The 25,178-nt window shown below is 40.1% G+C and overlaps 1 protein-coding gene across 4 annotated transcripts; it reads left to right on the top strand.

Moving 5' to 3' along the window:
- Positions 1–408: 408 nt before the first annotated feature.
- LOC122669299 (elongator complex protein 1-like) lies at positions 409–24,175 on the top strand. 4 transcript variants are annotated; one of them, XR_006333989.1, is made up of 8 exons: positions 409–601; positions 7,857–7,862; positions 8,729–9,065; positions 10,948–14,050; positions 22,463–22,561; positions 22,678–22,996; positions 23,141–23,208; positions 23,886–24,175. XR_006333989.1 is itself a non-coding variant. In XM_043866047.1 (7 exons), the coding sequence occupies exons 1-6, from the start codon at positions 443–445 to the stop codon at positions 22,991–22,993; spliced, it is 4,020 nt and encodes a 1,339-aa protein (XP_043721982.1). In that variant the 5' UTR covers positions 409–442; the 3' UTR covers positions 22,994–22,996; positions 23,886–24,175. The 4 variants fall into 4 exon arrangements, 3 of the variants coding, with proteins under 3 accessions (XP_043721982.1, XP_043721994.1, XP_043722001.1); XM_043866047.1 differs by lacking the exon at positions 23,141–23,208; XM_043866059.1 differs by lacking the exons at positions 7,857–7,862; positions 23,141–23,208 and having other exon boundaries at positions 8,732–9,065.
- The last annotated feature ends 1,003 nt before the right edge of the window (positions 24,176–25,178 follow it).

Raw genomic sequence — 25,178 nt, 5'->3', positions numbered from 1 at the left:
ATGGAGATTTTGACATGTGGTAGTTTGGACATCCAATGGTCTGAGCTTATGGATTTCCATTTTTCTTTTGTTGCGATTTGACATCATTGGATGTCCGAACTGCCACGTGTCTACATCTCCAATCCCAACTGCCGGACTGCACAGTTTTAGGGAATTGGAGAGGTTTATTTTCCGAAACTCGAAAAGCTAGCGGACGTTCTAAAAACCCCACCCAGCCCTCTAAAACCTTTTTTGTTTCGCAAAGGCCAACAGAGAGACGTTGGTCATAGGTTTACACTCTGCAAGTATAAGGCTCCGGTATTGCCTTCTCTATTTCCGGTCTGTCGTTAATTTACGAGTTTCAGATTTGTTTCATTCGCCGCCGTTTTTTTGTAAGGTTACCGACGTCTAGTTTTTCTATTTACGCCCTGGTGGTTCACTTTCTTACTCGAAGGAGGTCGGAATGAAGAACCTGCAACTTTCTTCAGAGATCTCTTTTAAGTTAGAGTTGCAGTTGGAGGAGGAAGTTCTGCTTTTCTCTGCTTTCGACATCGAGCGGAATCGCTTATTTTTCGTTTCATCGGCCAACGTAGTTTACATCAGGCAGCTTCCTTTGCCCCAGGTAAGTTTTTCCGAGCAACTGTCTCGAAATAATCCTTGTATGCTTAGTTGATGTCTCTGTCTTTACTTGGGAGTAAATTGGACTTGTTTAGTAGTGTTATTATGATTATTATTAATCATACTATTACTGCTGTCATTATAGTTTTTTCAGATCCGTCATTAACGAATCAACATCGAAACATACCCACTATTCTTCGTCTTATTATTATTACTATGTTATTTCATTCCAGTTTCGACTCTTTACGTTTCAAGCCAAATTTGCCCGAGAAAAAAATGTGGACATCTGGTATGTACTGAGGAGAGTTCCTCTTGTTCTTAGAGGTACCTATCCTGATTGAGAATGGTTAACAGGATGAACAGGGAAAGAACAAGAATTAAAGTTAGTTTGATTGAGGAAACCTGGCCTTGGCTAACCTGCAAGTGTTGGTTGGGTTTCATATGCTGTGCTCCAAGATATCTTCTTTCCTATTAAAATAATTCCTCCAATTTCAAATACAGGAAAATAGGAAAACCCATAACAACCTTGACTTTATAATGTAGTCCTAGAATAGGAATTAATCCCACTAGGAACCAAGTAGAACCAAGCTTCGGGTAAGCCTGCTGTTTAGGGCTGATTAGGGGCTGTTTTAGGGCAAAATTAGGGTTTAGGATGAGAATTTGGGAATGGGGTTTATAGGGTTTTAATCTGCAGGTTTAGAGGGTCATTATGATATAAAAATATCTGGATTTGGTTAGGTTTCAAAATTCTGCAGATTTAGGGTTAGGGTTTCGGTTTTGTAATGAGGAAAAACAACTAAAATTATGGTTTAAAGTAGGATTTAGGGGCAGGGGTTAAGGTCGACTGTTAGAGGGGCTAGGGGAAGATTCGGTTGCAATATGGAAGGTTTCTGATGGCTGAATGTGTCCCAGACAGAAAATTAGGGTTTTTAGGGTCAATGGAGAAGAGGGATCTTAGGGTTTGGATGGACAGAATGGGCAGCAGCTAGGGTCGAGTGGAGATGGTGATGAGGGGAAGTTATGGTCCAAATCTGATCGATTCCAATGGAGGAGCAGATCTGAATCGAGTTTAGAGTCTTCTAGGGTTTATGAAAATAGGACAGAAGAGAAAAGGAATTGATTGGGGAAGGGAAGAAAGGATAAACAGAAAATAATAAATTCAAACTCACTCTCGAATCCTCTATGACAAGAGTTTGAATGGTTGAAGGATGAAGCCACCTTCAAGAAAGAAGATCCTCCCACGTCCACGGCGTAAGGAGTCAACCGGATTCCACCACCCTTTCCACCTTGATAGAACCACAAGGATGCACACTCAGAAGGGCAGGCAGAACTATGGCAAAGAAACAAAAAGCTTTTCATTAATCAAATTCGTGTTCCAGGCTTTGCCCCCTTACAACCTTATATAAAAGACTCAAAAATAGACTTCTACTCTAAAAAGGAAAGGCCTAACCCAATCCCTAACCTATTAGATAACTTAAACCGATTAGGAAACTAAAATAGACTCAAAATAGAGTCCTAATGACTTAAAAACAACTTAAACTACTTAAAATAAAGAAGATTCCCTACTAGCCAATAGGATATAAGAACCTCTTAGCCAATAGGATCACTTCACTTAAATTAGACCAATTGAACCAATTGGATGCAACCAATTCTAAACCGGTTCAATCTAAAAATAGGAAAATAAACTAAGTATTGGGCTAATCCCGTATGCAACCTATATGCCCCTAGTTTAGGCTCATTAAAGTGGCCTAATACATAAAAACCCTTGGGAACAAAGGCCCAACATGTATATAACCCAACCCTAGGCCTATTTCTAAAGAAATAAGCCCTATTTGGTGATCATTCTGCATCAACTCTCCCCAACTTGAAAAAATTCGTCCTCGAATTTTGTAGTGATGAGGGGGAATCAACATGTGACCAATGAACTTTGACCATCCCCAAACGAAATTCGGTGAAGCGAAACATTGGGGATAAAATCTCCAAGGCGTGGAGCTTTCTCTTCAAGAACCATGGTGGCGAACAAACTCTATGTGTTCGCTTCAATCAGAAGAATCGTCAATGTCTCGTCCATAGAGTCTTCGGCGTAGCAACCTTCTCATCTAATGCATGAGACACAAGCTTCACCTCTTCAAGAACAGCATTTTGAAGGTCCTTGCCTTCCCGTGGAGTATTCTCAACCACCTCTTCATCTTTTGCTGTTTCCGCTTTGTCTTCCTTGATTTCTTCGACATTGCCCACTTCATAGGGTCTTCTATATGTTGACTGTCCATCTTTGAAGCTATAGGGGCTGTCTCTTTCTTTTCATCACAATTATCCCACTTCGATTTATTTTCAACTTCCTTTGGCAATGAAAATATGTGTTCTCTATACCGTCTGTGTCTTCTCTGGAACCTCCGAGTCTATCCCCGTAATCTTTGGCGGGGTTACTCTTTGTTCTCCCAATCGTGCAACCTATCCAGGATGGCTTCATATGCAGCCCTTGTTCAGCAGAAATTTCTCGGAACAATTCCAACATAGCAGCCATAGGATCTCCTGATGGACTTACTACTTGATTACCATGCTGTTCCATGGCTCGATACTAAAATAATGTAGTCCTAGAATAGGAATTAATCCCACTAGGAACCAAGTAGAACCAAGCTGGTAAGCCTGCTGTTTAGGGCTGATTAGGGGCTGTTTTAGGGCAAAATTAGGGTTTAGGATGAGAATTTGGGAATGGGGTTTATAGGGTTTTAATCGCAGGTTTAGAGGGTCATTATGATATAAAAATATCTGGATTTGGTTAGGTTTCAAAATTCTGCAGATTTAGGGTTAGGGTTTCGGGTTTTGTAATGAGGAAAACAACTAAAATTATGGTTTAAAGTAGGATTTAGGGGCAGGGGTTAAGGTCGACGTTAGAGGGGCTAGGGGAAGATTCGGTTGCAATATGGAAGGTTTCGATGGCTGAATGTGTCCCAAGAGAAAATTAGGGTTTTTAGGGTCAATGGAGAAGAGGGATCTTAGGGTTTGGATGGACAGAATGGGCAGCAGCTAGGGTCGAGTGGAGATGGTGATGAGGGGAAGTTATGGTCCAAATCTGATCAGATTCCAATGGAGGAGCAGATCTGAATCAGAGTTTAGAGTCTTCTAGGGTTTATGAAAATAGGGACAGAAGAGAAAAGGAATTGATTGGGGAAGGGAAGAAAGGATAAACAGAAAATAATAAATTCAAACTCACTCTCGAATCCTCTAACAATAGTTGAATGGTTGAAGGATGAAGCCACCTTCGAAGAAAGAAGATCCTCCCAGGTACGTCACGGCGTAAGGAGTCAACCGGATTCCACCAGTCCCCTTTCCACCTTGATAGAACCACAAGGATGCACACTCAACGAGCAGGGGCAGCAACTATGGCAGAAACAAAAAGCTTTTCATTAATCAAATTCGTGTTCCAGGCTTTGCCCCTTACAACCTTATATAAAAGACTCAAAATAGACTTCTACTCTAAAAAGGAAAGGCCTAACCCAATCCCTAACCTATTAGATAACTTAAACCGATTAGGAAACTAAAATAGACTCAAAATAGAGTCCTAATGACTTAAAAACAACTTAAACTACTTAAAATAAAGAAGATTCCCTACTAGCCAATAGGATATAAGAACCTCTTAGCCAATAGGATCACTTCACTTAAATTAGACCAATTGAACCAATTGGATGCAACCAATTCTAAACCGGTTCAATCTAAAAATAGGAAAATAAACTAAGTATTGGGCTAATCCCGTATGCAACCTATATGCCCCTAGTTTAGGCTCATTAAAGTGGCCTAATACATAAAAAACCCTTGGGAACAAAGGCCCAACATGTATATAACCCAACCCTAGGCCTATTTCTAAAGAAATAAGCCCTATTTGGTGATCATTCTGCATCACTTTACCCATGCAAACTCACCAATAATTACCCCTGCAAACACAGGCAACCCAAAGACCCATTGATCCAGTGGCACTAGAGTGGTAGGACCAACACAACTGGGTTTGGATTTTGGAGACCCAAGCCCAGGCGTAACTAGCCCAACCTGGATTTCTGGTTTATTTATTTATTTAGACTTATGTTGTAATCTTTTGTTTTACTTTGGGTAGGCTACACGTAGTGGTAGAATTCCATTCTATTTTAATTTTAGAGTTGGAAAAAGAGTCTTGTTCGTGTTGTTTCTTCTCTTTATATCTCTACGTGTAATCAGCTGCAGATTTTAGATTTAAAATAGAAAGTTTACTGAGTTTGCTCACCGTGGATGTGGCGTGATTGTTGACTGTGAGATTCTCTTTCTTCTGCTTCCTCTGCCTTATCAATCCCATCCTTCCCATCAGTGATTCAGAATAGGGTTTCTGAACCCTGGAATCGTCGTAAATGTAGTATCAGAACTTAATTTCCTTCATATCCTAACCATGGTGGCCAATAGTGAGATTCTCCAACAACTTAATTCCTATAGAGATGAAAGCAGGACAGAGTTTGCCATCCTCACAGATTGTGTTGATACCCTCAGCACAACTGTCAGTTCCCTCCAAGCTATAATGGCATATATTCAAGCTTCCATTGATCTACTGGTGGCTTCAGACAAAGGGAAGAGTCTTATGTAGTCTAGGGATTCTTCCGACTTTGTGTTACAGGGCCCGTCTCATGTTACACCAGCGCCACATTACCCACCATCACCACCACCATATTACCCACCATCACCACCACCACCACCACTGCCGCCACATTACCCACCTCCACCACTACCACCATATCATACACCATCACCAATATGGAGTTGGTCGATATGATGGTCCTCTTTATGGATCTGAAAGAGGAGAGAAGTTGGACGTCCTTGATTTTTATGGGAATAACAATCTAGAGTAATATCTTGACTGGGTTCATAGTTTGGAGATATTTTCCAGATGGAATGGGTTGATTGAAGTCAAAAAGATTCTATTTGCAGAGGCTAAGCTAAAGGGCACGACTCGAGTTTGGTGGATCACACGCCAACAACGGAATCAGATTCGAGGCATCGGGTTAGTCACCACTTGGGCTGAGATGAGCGAAGTCATGAACTAGAGATTTCTGCCTATTGACTATAGGCACCGCATGCACCTCAAGTTTGCACAACTGAGATAGGGAAGCATGGGAGTTGAGGAGTATGTGGCCAGATTTTACTATTTAGCCACTTGATCTGATTTTGAGTGGGATGAGGAGGTATTGGTGGCACAATTCCATAATGGATTGCACCCTCAGACCAATGCTGCACTAGCATCAAATTGACTGCTTACGATGGAGGACGTTGTATAGGTGGCATATTATGTAGAAGAAAGTCTGAAGCAGTTGTACACTCGAAAGACTTTTACAGATACTTTGTCTAAGGGTGATAGATCCGGTCAGCAACAATATTCTCCCCAAGGAAAGTCATTCAATAAGCCACAGGTTAGCGGGTTATTTATGGCATCTTTAAGGCCAAATTGTCCTTATTCTCCACCTCGGCGTGGTTCTGACAGACCTTCAAAGCCAAGGGAGAGATACAATGTTTCACATGGAAGAGATACAGGCATTTTTTTGGTAAGTGTCCTTATTGTCTGGTCACTTTACTGATAATGAAGAACTCATGGCTACTACATCGGAAAAGCAACGGAGGAACAAGATAGTACTTTTAGAGTTAGAGCGTGATCGTGAATCTAGTGTAAGTCAACAACAATGATGGTGATAGAGAGCCATAACAGTGTTACGTTCTCGATCCACTTTTGGCTACACTCATAATTTTTGATAAGGATGATTATGTCGAAATGGTATTTTCCAGACTAGAGTGAGATACAACGACAGTCTATACACTATGGTAGTTCATACACTATGGTAGTTGACAATGGTAGTTGTATCAATGTTGTTTCAGAAAACGCTGTTTGCAAGCTCGGTTGAAGACATAGCCGCATCCTAACCCCTACAAGGTTGCTTGGGTGAATAACACAAATCTTAAGATCAACGATCGGTGTTTGCTCACGTACTCTATTGGTGGGTTGATTGATACTATGCAATGTGACTTCCTACCTTTGAAGGTGTGTCACAGCCTCCTTGAGCAACCGTGGTTGTTTGATAAGAGGGTACAACATTGTGGACTTGTGGTTATGATTACACTTATTCATTCAAACACAGTGGACTCGAGATGAAGTTCAGTCCACCTATAGACCTTCTGGTGATCAAGGTTCGGTAGGCAGCTAGATCATTTCTCCTTCAGCATGTTGACTCAGATGGTTTCTTTGGTCTTTGTCCTAACTCGACGGAGTCAAGTTATTTTTAGAGGAGAAGAATTGATGCAGTGTCACTAGAGTGGTTGTACCGGTACGATTGAGTTTGAAAACCCAAGCCCCGTCCTGTGCCCAGACAGAACTAGGCCAACCTGGGTTTCTAGTCTAATAGGGGCTGGTTTAGTTTATTTATTCATTTAGATTTATCTTGTATTCTTTTGTTTTACTTTGGTAGACTACGTTGTGGTAGAGTTCCATTCTATTTTAGTTTTAGAGTTGGAATAGGAGTCTTGTTTGTTTTATTTCTTCTCTTTGTATCTCTACATGTAATCAACGACAAATTCAGATTTGAAATAGAAAATTTATTGAGTTTGCTCACTGTGGGTGTGATGTGATTGTTGGTTGCGAGATTCTCTCTCTTCTCCCTCCTCTTCCTCATCGATCCCATCCTTTCCAAATAGGGTCTTCGAACCCTAGGATTGCCTTCACCCATTTTATTCTTAGACTCCTTCATTAAATAAAACATACAAAAGTAAAAGAAATAGACTTCTTCCATCAGACGTGTGTGGTAACAGAAATCAAATAATGAGATATCAAACTTAATGGCTTCAACACTTCACTTGAAAGGACTAAGAACGGTAGCGAAGTTTTGTCAGCAAACTTTATCAGACCATCACTTGTACACTGCTGTCATAATATTTCAACAGCATTAGATTGATGAGGGGGCTGATGTGTGCCACCGGTCACTCTCCTTAAGATCGTAATTGCCCCTTATTGGTATATACCGGGTTCTTACAAATCGACCTCCACTATACAACAGCCCAAGTAGGCCCTACCAATAGTTGTTGTACACTTGTACTCAACTATTGGGCCATGTTGGAACACACAGAGTAGTGCTCGATAGAACAAAAGGAAGTCTTTTAAAAGAAAGCAAAATGGCAAAGCAAACACTTGATTAAAGGAAGAGAGAGCAAGAGGGAATTTCAAAAGATGTCTCTCACAGCCAAATTTTTATTTATAGAAGGAAGGTGTACCTTGGACATTCCTATCCAAAATACCCCAAGGGATGTGATTCCTGCCATAATTTTTCATAACTTGGTCGTGGCTCTGGCCATGGCTGGTTGACTGCTTAGGCAAGCCGGTCGACTGGCTCCTCCCAACGGTAACAAAATGGTCATATTGACCGAGGACAGAAAAATGCATGTCAACGAAAAGATGCATGCACCTTGTGGGGGATTGAAACCAAAACAAGGCAGGAACTGTTTTGTATCTTTAAATTCATTTTAAGACATTTAAAATACAACATGTAACATCTCCTCCCCCCTTAAAAGTTTGGTCTTGTCCTTGAAATCTTCCTTCATTGCTTCTGTGGCAACATCCCTTGCCAGTGAATGAGTATTTGTTTCTCGCTTGTGCATTCTGTGATCAAGAACTGCTTGTGGCTTAGGACAGAGAGTTTCATCCTCTTATTGAACCGTTGGAAGTATACTCTGGACTAGAATACCTTCACCCATTTTTTTACTTCAGCAGAGGTACATGGAACACAGGATGAATGTGTGATTCCTTGGGCAAATCTAGCTTGTATGCAATGGCCCAATCATAGTTGTCAAGGCGGCAAAGCGACCCAAGGCGCTGGAGGGGTGTCTAAGCGCTTAGACAATTCTGCATCAATTAGTTAATTGTATGGTTCCATCATCCATGATGAAACTGAGATCGCTTGCATTTGGCTTGGCCAAGATTTTAAACCTTAAGAAGAAAACCTCAGTATAATTCCGAGAATTTAGTATTGCAATGTTTGTATTTGTGATCATATGTCTTGTATTTTTCTGTTTTGAATGAACGACCTCTTCCCTTTTCAAACCTTTCCCTTTTAATGTTGTTTGCTACCTTTACCAGAAGGGAAGGCTATGGAACAAGAATCTGTTACCTATGGAAAATGACCCTGTGGATCTGGAACCTGGGGATAGTATTACTGCTTTGGATTATCTAATGGAGAAAGAGGCTCTGCTAGTTGGAACTTCTAATGGTTATCTGATGCTGCATGCTGGGGATGGGAGTGCCACTGAAGTTGTTGGTCGGGTGGAGGGTGGTGTCAAATGTATTGCTCCTAGTCCAGATGGAGCTCTTATTGCTATAGTAACTGGTTTTGGGAAGATACTGGTTATGACTCATGATTGGGATTTGTTGTATGAGATTATGATTGACAATCAACCGACAGATGTTGACGTACGTAAGGACTTCTATCCCTGATTCTCTATTCCTTCATATTCATATATGCATGCAGAGCATGGTCTTTAATTTAAGTTGTATTTTCTATTTTAATAGAGGCATACTCGGGTGTGAGCCTATGGAAAACTAAGTACCTTACTCCTCTACACTAAAACTGTCACATCGGGATTTATTTATTAAAAAAATCCACATCTGGGATTGAAACCATTTTTTTTAATGGATCATACAAAGTGGAAATAGCCAAAATTCATTTTGTGATATTCTCTTAGTGGGACCTACCTGTTATTAGATTTTAAAATATTTTGGCAAAACAATAAGTGCATTTCACTTGGTTGGCTATGCCCTGTCAGATGTGTAGGATCTCCCAAATGGAACCCATCCAATTATGGGTCATGACAGATCCCACTGAAGCAATGTAAATGAGGGAGAAATGGAATGGTTTCTTTGTGGACCAAAAGTGCAACCAAGAGGGGGGTGAATAAAAACTTTATGCTCAATTTGAGGAGGGATGCTAATGGGTATGTGTGCAACAAATATAAGGGGAGACAAGACTTTTATATTGATTCGGCCTCTTGCCTACGTCCACTGCCAAACGCTCCTCACCCTTGGCTTTCAACTATCACAATTGGCTTCCAGGTGCCAATCAAACCTTTACACACTCCTGTTCCGAGGTAGGAAACGACCTAGTTGCTTCCAAGGTAGCAACTAAACCCTTTCCCGTTGTGGAGAAACTTTCTCTCTCGAACTTTTTAGAAGAGAGAGTTTTTGCAAACTTAAATTAATGCCTCTACAATAGGCTGGTATACAAAATGAAGCTCAAAGCAAACCCTCTAACTAGGGCGGATATACCAAAAAAAGCTCCTAACTTGATTCCTTCAATATAATGCTAAATTAGTGCATGAGTAAATGACTTGAATGGTTTGGTTGAGAGAAATGATGAAGGCTATGAAGCCCTCATTTATAGTTAAATTCATGACAGTCAAAAAAACTAGCCATTTGTGACTGTTGAGCTTCAGATGGTTGACCGCCTAATGGTCCAGTCGACCATTATGACTATCCATTAGAGCCCAACGACTCCTTTAGCCTAACGGCTCAATCGACCAGTTGTCTGTCTGCAGATTTCTGATATATGATGCTCTCTAGAAGGTTTACTGATGCATCTGATATCCGGTTGACTATCAGTTCCTTCTGGTTGATTGCCCTCAGAAATTTGCTAAGGCTAGCTCGGCCAAGTTGCTGATGACTGCTTCTTACAGCTGGATGGCCACCCTCTCTGATTAGTCATTAAAGTTTGTCAGCTTGTCTCCAATGAATTTGGTTGACTTCCTTAGTATTTGGGGTGATTAAATATACAATTCTAAGGGCTTCTAGGCTGCTGGAATCATTACTTAGGATTACATGAAAATTTACAAGTAAGACCCTAATCTTAATCCTATGCTTCTTGAAGCTTGATCTGAATCACTATAATCCTTTGATTGCTCGTAGCTTGTGCCAAGTCATGGAATCCGTCAACTCTTGAATTTCCGTGGCTTGGTGAAGCTTCTAAGATGTGACCAAGGCTTTAACTTGCTCTTCAAATATGCTTGATTTCTCCTTTAGACCCTTGCTAGATGCTTGATGAAGCCAATGATGTTCAACATGAGCTTGTGGGAATATTTCAACATTCACATTTGTAGACACATTAGTATTCCCCAAAACCATCATGACCACATTCCCAGTCATCACCAAGGTGTCCGTGTGTTAGACTATCACCTAGGTGACCATGTTTTACCTCACCAGGACAAAATTTGGGGCATTTGGAAAGATACAATATGCCAACATTCTTCCCATCCTTGTGAACTTATTGAGTTTCCCTTTTGATCTTGTGACTATTACAAATTCAGGTGATGCAACTGGTTCTACTATATATCCGTTTGAAATTTCTGTTTCCTGGCGAGGAGATGGAAAATACTTTGCCACTCTAAGTGAATCGTGGGATTCTTCTTCCTCACAAAAAAAACTTAGGATTTGGGAGCGGGATTCTGGGGCATTGCATTCTGTTACAGAAGCAAAAGCTTTCATGGGAGCAGCCTTGGACTGGATGCCAAGTGGGGCAAAAGTGGCAGCTGCCTTCGACAGAAAGGCTGATAATAATGGCCCCTTGATTGTTTTTTTTGAGAGAAATGGGTTAGAAAGAAGCTCATTTAGCATCAATGAGCTAATGGATGCAACAATAGAAGTACTAAAGTGGAATTGCAGCTCAGATCTTCTTGGTGCTGTTGTCAGATGTGAAAGATATGATGCCATCAAAATATGGTCTTTCAGCAACAATCATTGGTACTTGAAACAGGAAATAAGATATCCTAAGAGTGACCGGGTGAAATTCATATGGGATCCTATGAAGCCATTGCATCTGATCTCTTGGACTCTGGGTGGCAAGATTACAACCTACAACTTTGTCTGGATTACTGCCGTCATGGAGAATTCAGTCGCACTGGTTATTGACAACTCCAATGTACATGTAACCCCCCTGGCTTTATCACTCATGCCACCTCCTATGTATTTATTCAACCTGAAATTTCCCACTGCAGTTTGTGACATGGCATTCTTTTCAAAATCCTCCAAGAGCCAGATGGCGGCATGTTTGTCGGATGGTAGCCTTTGTATTGTAGAATTTCCTGCTTCTGACACTTGGGAAGAGTTGGAAGGGAAAGAATTCTTTGTTGAAACTTCTTCTGAGGTGGCATTTGGGTCATTGAAGCATCTCATTTGGTTGGATTCGCATATTCTTCTCGGTGTATCTTACTATGAAACTGGCGATACTAATAATGCCTGTTTGGTGACATCTTCCAGTGAGAATGAACTTACTCATTGTCAGGGAAAGTACTTGAGCGGGTACTCTTTGCAGGAGATTGAGCTTGTATGCTCTGAGGATTGTGTCTTGGGTTTAGTGGCTTCCTCAGGTTGGGGTGCAAAAGTTTCTTGTCAACTCTCCTTAGAAGGGCCAGTAATAGCCATTGTCCCAAACCCTGCTAAGAGAGGCTCAGCCTTTGTTCAGTTAGATGGAGGAATAATTGTTGAGTATACTTCAAAATTGGGCATCACAAGGGTACCTGCAGAGTCATACCTTCAGAAGCTTGATTACAGTATTGGGTTTTCTTCATCCTGCCCTTGGATGAGCATAGCTTCTGTCTATGACAATGGAGTATTGAAACCTTTGCCTTTTGGGCTTGATGATAATGGCAGCTTACATGTCAGTGGCCGGATATTATGCAACAATTGCAGTGGTTTCTCATTTTACTCAAACTCTGCTGATCAAATGATTACACACTTGATTCTCACAACCAAACAGGATTTACTTTTCATTGTTGACATGGATGACATTTTGCATGGAAATCTAGAAGCAAAATATGAAAAATTCATCAAAGTTGGCAACAGAAACATTGAAGAAAATCGAGACTCTATAAATATTTGGGAAAGAGGAGCCAAATTGGTTGGTGTTCTCCATGGAGATGCAGCTGCTGTTATATTACAAACAACTCGTGGAAACCTAGAATGCATACATCCAAGAAAATTAGTCCTGGCATCAATTGTTAATGCTCTGGTCCAAAGGCGTTTCAGAGATGCAATTCTTATGGTAAGGAGGCACCGGATTGATTTCAATATCATTGTTGACCACTGTGGCTGGCAAAACTTTCTTGAGTGTGCTAATGAGTTTGTCAAGCAGGTAAAGAATTTGAGCTACATAACTGAGTTTGTTTGTTCTGTAAAGAATGAAAATGTTACAGAGAAGCTGTACAGGAACATTATATCCCTTCCTTACCTAAAGGCCACCAGAGATATACAAGCAGCAAATGTCGATGGATGTTATGGAAAGAGCAAGATCTCTTCTGTCCTGCAGGCAATACGGGAGGCTTTAGAGGATCAGGTACCAGAAAGTCCTGCAAAGGAGCTTTGCATATTGACCACATTGGCTCGCAGTGAACCTCCTGCTATTGTGGAAGCCCTGAAGAGGATAAAGGTGGTCCGTGAAATGGAACTACTAGGAGTTGATGATCCTCGAAGAAAATCTTATCCTTCTGCAGAAGAAGCTATGAAGCATCTGCTGTGGTTAACAAATTCTGAAGCTGCTTATGAAGCTGCATTAGGCCTTTATGATCTGAATCTTGCAGCTATTGTGGCATTGAACTCTCAAAAGGATCCAAAGGAGTTCCTTCCTTTTCTGCAGGGACTGGAGCGTATGCCACCCCTAATTATGAAGTATAAAATTGATCTTAGACTGCAGCGATATGAGAGTGCCCTTAAAAATATAGTCTCAGCAGGAGATGCTTATTATGAAGATAGCATAAACCTCATGAAAAATAACCCTAAACTTTTTTCACTTGGAATTCAACTGTTCACTGACCCTTCCAAAAAGTCACAAATCCTTGAAGCCTGGGGAGACCATCTCCATGGTGATAAATGCTTTGAAGATGCTGCTACAGCTTATTTGTGTTGTTCCTCTTTGGAGAAGGCTCTGAAGGCATATCGTGCTTGTGGTCATTGGAAAGGGGTGCTTACAGTGGCTGGTCTCCTCAAATTGGGGAAGGAAGAGGCTCTACGATTGGCGAATGAACTCTGTGAAGAACTTCAAGCACTAGGGAAGCCAGCAGAAGCTGCTAAAATTGCTCTCGAATACTGTGATGATGTTGCCAGTGGAATACATTTCCTTATCAGTGCACGGGAATGGGAGGAGGCTTTGAGGATTGGGTTTATCCACAAGAGAGAGGATTTGATCTCAGAAGTGAAGTGTGCAGCTCTGGAATGTGCCGGAATACTGATTTCTGAATATGAGGAAGGACTGGAGAAGGTGGGGAAGTACTTAGCACGTTACTTAGCTGTTCGACAGAGAAGATTACTCCTTTCAGCAAAGCTTCAGTCGGAGGACAGGTCAATAGATGATGTTGATGATGAAACTGCTTCAAATACTAGCAGTAATTTCAGTGGAATGAGTGCCTACACCACTGGGTATGCCTCTTTATTCTGTTGTTGACTTGTTGCACAGCTCTCTCTTATTTCTTTTGAATGTGTTTGTGGCTTTGGTATTTGCTTCTACATCAATGTTTTTCTAGTGTTATGGCAAGGCCAAAGAAATCGTTTTCCTTCAATTATTTTGATATTTTGCAGTTCCTCTGTGTTTTGATTGTCAGACTACAGCTTGTATGACTGCTGATTTATGGTCTAATCAGTTGTAGATTGGTTTGAATTTAATGGTTGATGAAGAATTACACGTGTCTGCTTCTTCTAAGCAGGAAGATCTTAATTCTATGAAGATCTGTGACATCCATCATCGTTTCTTTTAATTTGAAGAAGTTGCTCTATGGTTCCTTCAGATGATTTTAATATCGCACTTCGACGCCAATATTGTAGGGATTACAGGTGTTTTGGATATTGGAGGAACAATATGATGCACTTAAGGATTTATTACCATATAAGGCGGAGTTATATGCTTGATTCAAATTAAGGCATATAACCATCTTCAGGGATGGTTGTCCATAAGAGATTGCCTGCTGTAAGTGGAAGTGGGGATAATATCTTTTGCCTCATGTTTATGTTTCTCTTGTAACTGCTAGCAATTAGTACTATAGCCTGTTAAATAATAACAAAGCCTGTGATCAGAATCAGAGGAAGAAGAAGATGGAGGAGATTGATTTGAGAAGAGCGTTGTGCGATAGAATAGATTGCTCTATCATGACAGCCTTATATTTATAAATATCCAGAATTGACTCTTAATAGTTAGTCTACTAATAGTCAAAGACTATTACATCCAAAGTTGAAATAGAAACAAAACACTTGACTAAGCCTAGAAATCCTAATTACAAAAGGAAAGATAAACTATGAACTAGCTAAGAACTTTAGATATGTTTCCATGGTACAAGGTCCATGGACACCCATGGACCCCCAAACCGAGACACACTCTTAACACTCCCCCTCAAGCTGGAGTATATGTATCTCCCATACCCAGCTTGGAACAACCACTAAGAAACAGGCCGGAACAGTGGCTTCGTGAACATATCACCAAGTTGATTGCCGGAGTTGACAAATGGAGTCAAAATAAGCTTTTGCATAACCGTGTTTCTCACGAAGTGACAATCAACCTCAATATACTTAATCCTCTCATGAATAACTGGATTACTGATAGTATAATTTGCAGCTTGATTATCACAATACATCTGCATAGGTTTAGTGACGGAGAACCCCAATTCTTTTATGAGAGACTTTAACCACATCAACTCTACTACAATATGAGCCATAGCTCTATACTCAGCCTCGGCACTCAACTGAGTCAAAGTAGTTTGGTTCTTGTTCTTCCAAGGCACAAGATTACCACCAACAAAGGTGCGATGTCCAATACTTAAGCTACGGTCATTGGCAGCACCGGCCCGATCAGCATCACAATAGCCCATAATATCAATGTGACCATGGCGACGATAAACAAGACCTTTGCTAGGAGCACCTTTAATATACCTCAAGATGTGACAAGTAGCATCCCAATGAGCATGTTTAGGACTCTTTATTAATTGACTAAAAACTCCAACAACAAAGAAAATATCAGGATGAGTAACAGTTGAATAAATAAGTTTTCCAACTAGTCTTCTATACGGATGTTTGTTCACAAACTCTTTGTCATTACACACACACAAAGTTTCAGATTAGGATCCATAGGGTTATGAATAGGCTTACACCCCAACATACCAATCTCGGATAGAAGATCTAGAACATATTTCCTCTGAGACGGGCTGACACCCTTCTTGCAAAGAACGACTTCAATCCCCAAAAAATATCTCAGTACCCCTAAGTCCTTTATCTGAAAATGCCGATGGAGATATGCCTTGGCATCTTCAATGCCAGAAGAATCATTACCTGAAATTATAATATCATCAACGTACACAACAAGAATGATGACCTTGTCCCCGCAACGCACGAATACAGAGTGATCAGAGAAGCACTGAGTGAACCCCTAACCACCAATAACTTTGTTGAACTTATTAAACCAGGCACGAGGTACTGTTTAAGCCCACAAAAAGCCTTGTGAAGAAGACATATCTTGGACGCATTCTCTCCCTGAGCAACATACCCTGGAGGTTGCTCCATATATACTTCTTCGTCAAGGTTACCATAAAGAAAGGCATTTTTAATATTTAGCTGAAACAGTGGCTAATCAAGATTTACCTCCAAAGAGATAAGAACACGAACAGAATTAAGACATGCCACTGGAGAGGTGGTCTCAAAAATCAAAATAGTCGACGCCATATGCCTAAGTAAATCCTTTGGCAACCAAGCAACATTTAGGTTCTCAACTGAACAATCTGGAAGGTACTTTACTGTGTACACCCAAAGACACCTTACAAGTTCCTTTCCTGGGGTAAGTCAACAAAAGACCAAGTTTGACGGTCCAACAAGGCATCCATCTCAACATCCATAGCATGTTTCCAATTAGGAGGGAACAAAGCTTCCTATACTTGGTAGGTACAGGCACAATAGACAAAGACAATGCAAAATTGCATAATAAAGGTGGAAGATGAGACACGATAACAAATTAAGAAACTGGGTAAGCAATCCGAGACTGTTGAGTACGAGTACAAGTATGAGTACCTTTACGAAGAGCAACTTGCAAGTCAGGAGGAGGAGGATCCCTAGGCAAAGGTTCTAAAGAATTTGAGGGCGGTAACGAAGGATCAGCTTGGTCTGTCAAAGTTGACTTTGGACGATGCTTGTAGACTTGCAACTGCTTAGGTGGAGAACTAGTAGTGTGAGAGTTAGTAAGGGGAATAAGAGTAAGAATCTGTTGAGATATTTGAGATATGAGTCAGTTGGGGTGAGTCCAGCGTGACATAGTTATTTAGTTCCTAGTTAGACTAGAGTTCTATTTTAAGTATGTAATATGTCCAAAGGTAATTATAAAAAGGAACATTGGCTGGAGCGGTAATCTATCACACAGTCTTCTTCCATCTTCTCTTCTCTCTTTTTCTCCTCTCTAAACTCTAAAGTTACTGGTTACAGGTCCTAGGTTTTCTACAGAATCTATAGAGAAAGTGAAACATCCGCATCCATCTGTCGGCTCTCAGCAGAGAAATATGGTTCGGTTTCAATGAATGTAACATGATGTGTAATTGGATCATAACATCTATAACCTTTCTGAGTATGTGCATATCCAAGAAACACACACTTGGTAGCATGCGGAGATAACTTATCAATACCAGGATGAAAGTTATGAACCAAACATATACACCCAAACACCCATGGGGGCAAACCAAACAGAAGCACAGGAAACACCATAGAAAAGGGAGATTTGTTATTGAGAACAACAGATGGCATGTTGTTAATTAAATAGCAGGTAGTAAGAACTGAATCACTCCAAAATAATTGGGAACATGCATGTGAAACATTACAGTACATGCAACCTCTATCAAGTGCTGATTTTTCCGTTCAACAATACCATTCTGTCGTGGAGTATAAGAGCAACTAGTTTGATGTATCAAACCATGAGTAGAACAAAAGTTATTAATTTTATGTTAGGTATATTTTAAAGCGTTATCTAAACGGAGGACTTTAATTGGCACACCAAACCGTGTCTTAATTTCAGAATAGAACTGTTTAAAAGCAGATAAAAAACCAGAACAATCTTTTAAGTTTTAACAGATGTAACCACACCATTCGAGAATGATCGTCAACAAAAGTAAAAAATAGACAAATCCTAACTAACTCTTGATACAACATGGATCCCACACATCGGAGTGAACCAAGGAAAACAAGGAAGAGCTACGAGGAGCATCACGAGACTGGAATGAGGTACGGTGATGCTTTCCAAGCTCACATGCTTCACACTCGAGACAAGATATTTTCTTGTAATTGGGAACCATTTGTTGAAGCTTGGAAAGGGAAAGATGTCCCAACCGGTAATGTCGCTGAAGCAGAGAGTTAGACGAAGAGGTAGCAGAAGCAACTATAGTAGTGGAGTCATCCTTCTCATGCCCTCCACCAATCGTCTTCCTTGTCTGGAGATCTTAAAAAGCACAAGTAGGACAAAAGGTGATTGAGAAATTTAAAGATTTTGTCAGTTGACTAATAAACAAAAGATTTAAAGGTAAGTTAGGAACATGAAGAACATAGGTTAATGTAGGAAAAGAAGGTAAGGAGACACATCTAGAAGCAACCACATGAGTAGAGGAGTCATCAACAAGTATGACTCTAGAGGGATGGTCAACTTTTTGAAGTGAAGAAAGAACTTGGGACTTACCAGTCATATGAGTAGAAATACCTAAATCAATTATCCATGGATTGAGTGAAGTGGTAGTAAGCAATGCAGATGTTCCTGTGTGGGCTAGGGTAGCTGTGGATGAGGGACATAGTTCAAAACCTTGTCTCATTTCAGTGTCTCGAACAGGTTGAGACAACCGAAATCTTGGCGAGTCAATGCGTTTTTTTTTTTAATATTTCAGTTTGATGTTTCTGTGGGCAAATGACCATAGTTGGCTCCGAAACTTTAGGGGAAGCTTGTTTTAGGCTTAATAAACATATTTAAATCTTCAAATTATAAAAAAGCTCCCAATTTGGTGTTTTTGATTTACACCCTTGGTTGGCAGTAAATGTCAAACCCTTATGTAATAGTGCTTATTCTACACATTGTTTGAGTGCTATGAGACATAATTGTAAAACAAGTAAATTATGCAATAATGGATGAAGACACATAATATTGAATAATTATTATTTAAGATATAGTTAAAGACTTTAGTAGAAACTACAAAGTACAGTGAACAATGCATATTATAGGCACCCAACCCAAGTACAATGAATAATATATATGTCATATATACCCTAGTCTTCTATGTCCCAACAATATAATAATATAAGTTTGTGATTGTCTACTGGTATGAACTATGCCGTTCTAGATCGAGTCCACTCATGGTCCGATGGAGCCGACGTGCATTATCCTCCATTTGCATGACATATGAATGCCACGTCGTAGTGTTCGAGAAGATATTTTGTAAAACTCGATTGAAATCTCGCAAACTCGATTGAAACAATGCAAGTTTGATATTTCGTATGATGTTTCGTCTCGAGCAGATTGAGATCTCCAAGATTTTCGACCGAGATCTCGATGAGTTTTTGAACTATGATGAGGAAGTGCTGGTGGATGTCTAAAGATTTTGGAGTAGTTTGAGTAATTGATTGTAGTCATCTCAAGACATAGAACTTGATGAAGAAGCTCCAGATGAGGATGCAATATCGGTGTCACCTGAAGACACCTCAGACTTACCATCAGGTACAACCGTATTGGCTATTGTGGACCCAACTCTGGTTGGCCATGTTTAGTCCTACATGTATCAACTGCATGATTTGGCTTCCCACAGAAGGAACACTGTTTGCTAGGTCTGTCACCCTGCTGTCCACCTGTACTACAACCATCATGGCCACGCCCTCTCCTAGAGAAGTTAGAACCTCGGCCACGGCAAACAAAAAATTTAGAATTTTCTTTAGGAGAGGTGTCAACTTAGGAAGGAGTGACAATCCACTGAAGATGGGCAAGGGACTCGTTAAGAGAAGACACTGTCTCCCCAGCACGCAACTGACTTTTAACAGATTGGGAATCTGAGTTTAAACCAGCCATAAACTTTGCAACATGAAATTTTTCCTGCTGAAGTTTCAATCGTTCCAGATTAGTGGTAAGAGGTTGATGAATATTAAGCTCCTCTGTCATGCCCTTAAAAGTGCTAAAGGACTCATTCAATGACCGGTCCCCCTGTTTCAAGTCATTCCACAATCTTTTTGTAGTGGTATGGAACATGACAGAGGAGCTCAACATTCATCAACCTCTTACGGTCTTACCACTAATCTGGAACGATTGAAACTTCAGCAGGAAGAATTTTTCTTCTTCGATAGGCTTTTATAGCAGAGGGTTCCTTGGAATCAACAAATGGAGGATCAGATTGGAAATAGTTCAATTTCCCTGTCGCATTAATATAACACTTTGATGCCCGAGCCCATAGCAGATAGTTAGCAACTCTAGTGAGTTTGATAGTGGTGATCTGAACATTAACACTGTCTGTGGAAGATTTGGGATCAGCCATCATGTACAAATTTAACCGATGCAAATAGCAGCACCTGATATGAGTCAATATAGTATGAGAAGACACAGACCCTTCAAAACAGCACCTGAATTGGTAAATCCTTCACCAAACAGCAGTACTAAAAACGGAAGAGACCCTTGAAACAACTCACAATTGGGTGAAAATCAGTAGGAGCAAGAAGTGGTGTCAGATAACCACCAAAATAGGATCGAAAGATCCACAATAGCTAGGGAATAATACCGTAAAACCTTAGAAAAAAATAGCATAAATCGATTTAAGAAAAATAGCCCCAAAAGAGGGTATCACAGGCTGAGGAGGAGAAATCAAATTACCACAAAGCCGTAGGCCAGATTGGATCCAAACCTGGATCAAAGGATGTGTTCTAGAAGGGCAACAATGCCACAAAATCTGAAGGGGATCTGCTGGACAGATCAAAACTAATATCAGAATGAAGATTTCTGAAAATCGCAAAACAGGGTATCACATGGAATGGATGAGAACTTCAATTAAATAAAATCAGCAAGGCTGATCAGCTTCAAACTCTGATCGAGCTGGCCTCCAAGTAGGGTCAATCTACCCTGAAAACTTGAGACGAAATCCACTGGTTGGAGGAAAAATAATTGGAGATCTCGATAGGAATAAAAAAAAATCCATAATCTTGCCGCAAGCTTCAATCTGCAGAAACCTTGAATCCAATCGATTGTTCACTCCATGGGGATCAATGATTAGGTACTAGAGACCCTAGTTTATCATCATCACCATCAACTAGGGCCTAAGAGAGATAGTAGGCAGCATAGGTTGCTGCAACCCTCAAACAAAGAACCTTTTGAGACTTTTAAAACCAGAATCGGATGTAGAGAATAATTATTGAAGGAGCTCGGATACCATGAAATAATACCAAAGCCTGTGATCAAAATCAGAGAAAGAAGAAGATGGAGGAGATCGAGTTGAGAAGAGAGCTGTGTGATAGAATAGAATGCTCTATCGTGACAGCCCTATATTTATAATAACAAGAATTGACTCACTAAGTGTCAAAGACTATTACATCATCATCACCATCAACTAGGGCCTAAGAGAGATAGTAGGCAGCAGAGGTTGCTGCAACCCTTGAGCAAAGAACCTTTTGAAACTTTCAAAACCAGAATCGGATGTAGAGAATAATTATTGAAGGAGCTCGGATACCATGAAATAATACCATAGCCTGTGATCAAAATCAGAGAAAGAAGAAGATGGAGGAGATCGAGTTGAGAAGAGAGCTGTGTGATAGAATAGAATGCTCTATCGTGACAGCCTTACATTTATAATAGCAAGAATTGACTCACTAAGTGTCAGAGACTATTACATCCAAAGTTAAAATAGAAACAAAACACTTAACTAAGCCTAGAAATCCTAATTACAAAAGGAAAGATAAACTATAAACTAGCTAAGAACTTTAGATATGATCCCATGGTACAAGGTCCGTGGACACCCATGGACCCCCAAACCGAGACACACTAACAACCAGTATGATGGTTATTAGACATTAATAAGTGAGATTCATAGCAGCAAAGTCTCAGGTTATCAAAGCAAATGCATCACTTGTCTCTGAAGCAGAAGCAATAAGACAAGAACTTCTGGATGCTAAGAGTCTGAATTATAAGAGAATTGTTCTACTTCCTGATTGCTTTAGTGTTTTGAATGCTTGCAACAACAGGGGAAGATCCCGATTGGTCAATCCAGATAATAGTGAAGGATATTATTGCCATGTGCTGTGTGTTTAAGAACCTAACAATTGTATATATATACATAGAAATGCATGTATAGATGCACATAATGGAAAAAGCCATGTCATCTCTTTCTACCTCTTGGGTTTGGTGGATAATTCCATCCTTATTCTGTTGTAATGTCCCCCCTCCCCCACTAATGGAGCAGTGATCATGTTCATTAATTCTTAATAATAGGATAAGCTGGAAGTTCCATATCTCAAGGCTCAAGTTACTGTCTTACTTAACAATGCAAGGAATTTGTTTTGGTGCTTACATTATTTGCTTCATGTGTCTATTCTATTTGATTGCAAGGATTTGTCATTTGATGTCTATTATATTATTCCACTTTATCAAAAATCTTTGACGAGGAGGAGCATGCGTTCATGAATTCCTCAAATATATTTTGGTTTCTGTAGTCAGTTTTCCTTTTTTATCTTCTTCCTATTGCTCTGCATATACTTTTGTTTTCTCTAACTTATGTGTATCTTGAAACTGTTTATTACAATTTCTGTGTTTCTTCAAATAAACCTTGGCATAATTACATGTGTCCACTTACCAAACAGGACAAGGAGGGGTTCTAGTGCTTCCACAAGCTCAACTACAGCTAGCAAGGCACGCCAAACAAGGCATCAGAAGAAAGGAGGAAAAATCCGTGCTGGAAGGTATTAATGACTATTTACTTCATGCTTCCTTCTCCTTTTTACTATTTCTATTTGAATATGGGATTATAGTTTCTTTTCTGCCACATCTTTCTCATGGTGTGGTTTGAGCATTGCAGCCCTGGTGAGGAGATGGCTCTGGTGGAGCATTTAAAGGGCATGTCCTTAACTGCTGGTGCGCAGCATGAGCTTAAATCCCTATTGGTTTCCCTTGTGATGCTTGGCAATGAAGAAACTGCTAGGAAGCTGCAACGTGTGGGGGATAGCTTTCAATTATCTCAACGGGCAGCTGTCAAACTAGCTGAAGATACAATCTCCAATGACGATATAGATGAGAAAAGGCATACATTGGAGCATTACGTTCAAAAAGTAAGAGGTGAACTGCCTCATTTGGAAGCTATCCCATGGCAGTCAAAAGTCTTGTTTTCTTCTTAACCGGTAACTTTCAACTTTCTCCAACCTGATTTGTCAGAGATACTTAAACCAGCCTTAGATACTAAGATAAGTGTACTTACAAATACATAGGGTTTGTGGTTGAGATGGATATACACTGGATTTGGTGAAGTTACCTGGAATCTACAGTCTGCAATGGGCCCTGAGAAGCCTAACGTGTTTTGGAGTCTTTTTGGTGTTCAGGGAATTAGAATGAGGTTCTACAACATGTGGACCGTGAGCCATTGGATTGATATTTTTTATCCTGGTGCTTGGTGTCTATTTCCTGGCCCCAGAGGTCCCTTCATTTACCGACCTTGAAAAAATCCATGTAGTTATTTTCCAGAGTCTATTCCCTGATGTTAATCCTCAATTTATTCCATATTCATCATGAAATACTTCTGTGCATGCATCCAGATGCTTTTTATAACCAGGGGATAAGGGTATCTATTTTTTCAGATATTATAGCATTTATATGAGCAAGAATGCTAGTCCTAGATTCAGAAGGCTCGCGGAACAGGATTTGTATACCTGTTCCCAAGTAGTTCAGATGAGGCTTAGTTGTGTTTAGTTGTTTTGTATCACTAACTGATCATTTTACTGGTGGCACAGGCACTTTGTCACAACTCCAAAGTCATCAACTCATCATTTAACTGTTATTCTTCTTCTTGAGGGTATTTTGTAGTTTTTTTTTTTTTTTTTTTTGGGGGGGGAAAGGATTGTTTTAGAAGCTACGGTCCAAATTACATTCTATGCCAGCCATCCAAGTTCTAAAGTGTCCTTAACTGTATTTATGCTCAATTTCTAGTTATATATGTCACATATGTCAACCAGTAAGCATACTTCCATTTAATATTCGTCGATAGCATTTTATTGATCATATTTTGTTCTACAGGATCTGAAGATGAAAGAGGATGGCTGGAGTTTGTGAGGCTTGAGGGTTGTACTGCTTCACTAAATTTTGTTTGGGTGTTGCACTATGAACTAATGTTTCTCTGTATCAGTGGTTTTGCCGCCTAGGAAGCCTTTCATTGAAGAGTTTAAAAAGCAATGGTTCTCTGTGGAGTCTGTGATTTCGTTAGTATTATAGAGGGGTTCTTCCCTTCTCACCTGGAGAATTATTGAAACAGTTCTTTGTGCTTTAGTTAATTTTAATGAAAGTGGCTCTAGTCATGTAACAAGTTCCCATTGAGCACAAAAACTTGGTTACGTTTGTGGTTAATTTTTCACTGATGAACTGTTCATTGCAATACTCAGTCAGCTCGCCCGAGATGCGTCATTGCCATTAGATTTCATTAGGTGGCATCAAAATTAACTGTCAAATCAGGGCTTCAGCAATTGGTTTCACAACCTTTCGGCATACTCTTAGGGGGGGTAATTTTGCAGCTAACGCGCTCGCTAGCGTCGGCACCTGTATCCAGGCTTCTCATGTGTGAATAACTCTTTTCCTTCTTTTAGGTTGTCAGGGTTATTGTTTGATTCTTTATGTGTAGCTTACCCTTGGGGTTTTCATGAATAAAATTTTTTATTACCAAAAAAAAAAAAAAAAGAAGCATCAATATTACTCATTCAGGGTTGAAAATTGAAATTATAGCCACTACTTTGATAGGGCAGGGTGGGAGATATGCAGTCTCCTTGTGCTCTAAATTTGGGTGCCAAGTAAACTGCCTGGTGATACTTGAACACAGCCCCAAATGTGGTTTGCTGTAGATCTCTATCCGGAAATTATTGTTCGATTTATAGGCGGAGGTTTCCCACGACACTAGTGGAAATTGCACCAATGATAGGGCGGGCAACGGATTCATTCAATAAGAGATCCACATTTTGTCTGAGAAGAGAGTTGGCATCATCACACACCTGTGACTCTGTGAGAGGGAAGGAAATAAGTAGGTGTCAAAGTCCAGCCCGAACTGGTTAGATTGATTAAATATTGACTGATTCAACCCGAATCCAACCAAATGTTATTGGTTCCTTTCTCTTTTTTTTTTTCCGATGAAATAGCAGAAACTAAAATTGACTGTATTGGACCGATCGAATCAGACAAATACTTGATAAAAAAACCGGGGTTTTCAAAAGTAAATATATACATGAAAAAATGAAACCGAACTGAAACGATATAATTGGAGCTGAAACCAAAATCTACTTTATCAGTTCAGCTTTGGCTTGGCCCAGTACTGGCCTGAAACCG

The sequence above is a fragment of the Telopea speciosissima genome, chromosome 1 (genome assembly GCF_018873765.1).
Source record: "Telopea speciosissima isolate NSW1024214 ecotype Mountain lineage chromosome 1, Tspe_v1, whole genome shotgun sequence".
Classification (NCBI taxonomy): Eukaryota; Viridiplantae; Streptophyta; class Magnoliopsida; order Proteales; family Proteaceae; genus Telopea; species Telopea speciosissima.
This window is presented reverse-complemented; position numbering and strand designations above follow the sequence as displayed.

Bases quoted from the DNA above. Each gene is read 5' to 3' on its own strand.
- LOC122669299 (XM_043866047.1), top strand. From the start codon at position 443: ATGAAGAACCTGCAACTTTCTTCAGAGATCTCTTTTAAGTTAGAGTTG. The intron at 9,066-10,947 runs GTAAGGACTTCT...TTACAAATTCAG, and splicing joins ACCGACAGATGTTGACGTAC to GTGATGCAACTGGTTCTACT. The intron at 22,562-22,677 runs GTATTAATGACT...TGAGCATTGCAG, and splicing joins GGAAAAATCCGTGCTGGAAG to CCCTGGTGAGGAGATGGCTC.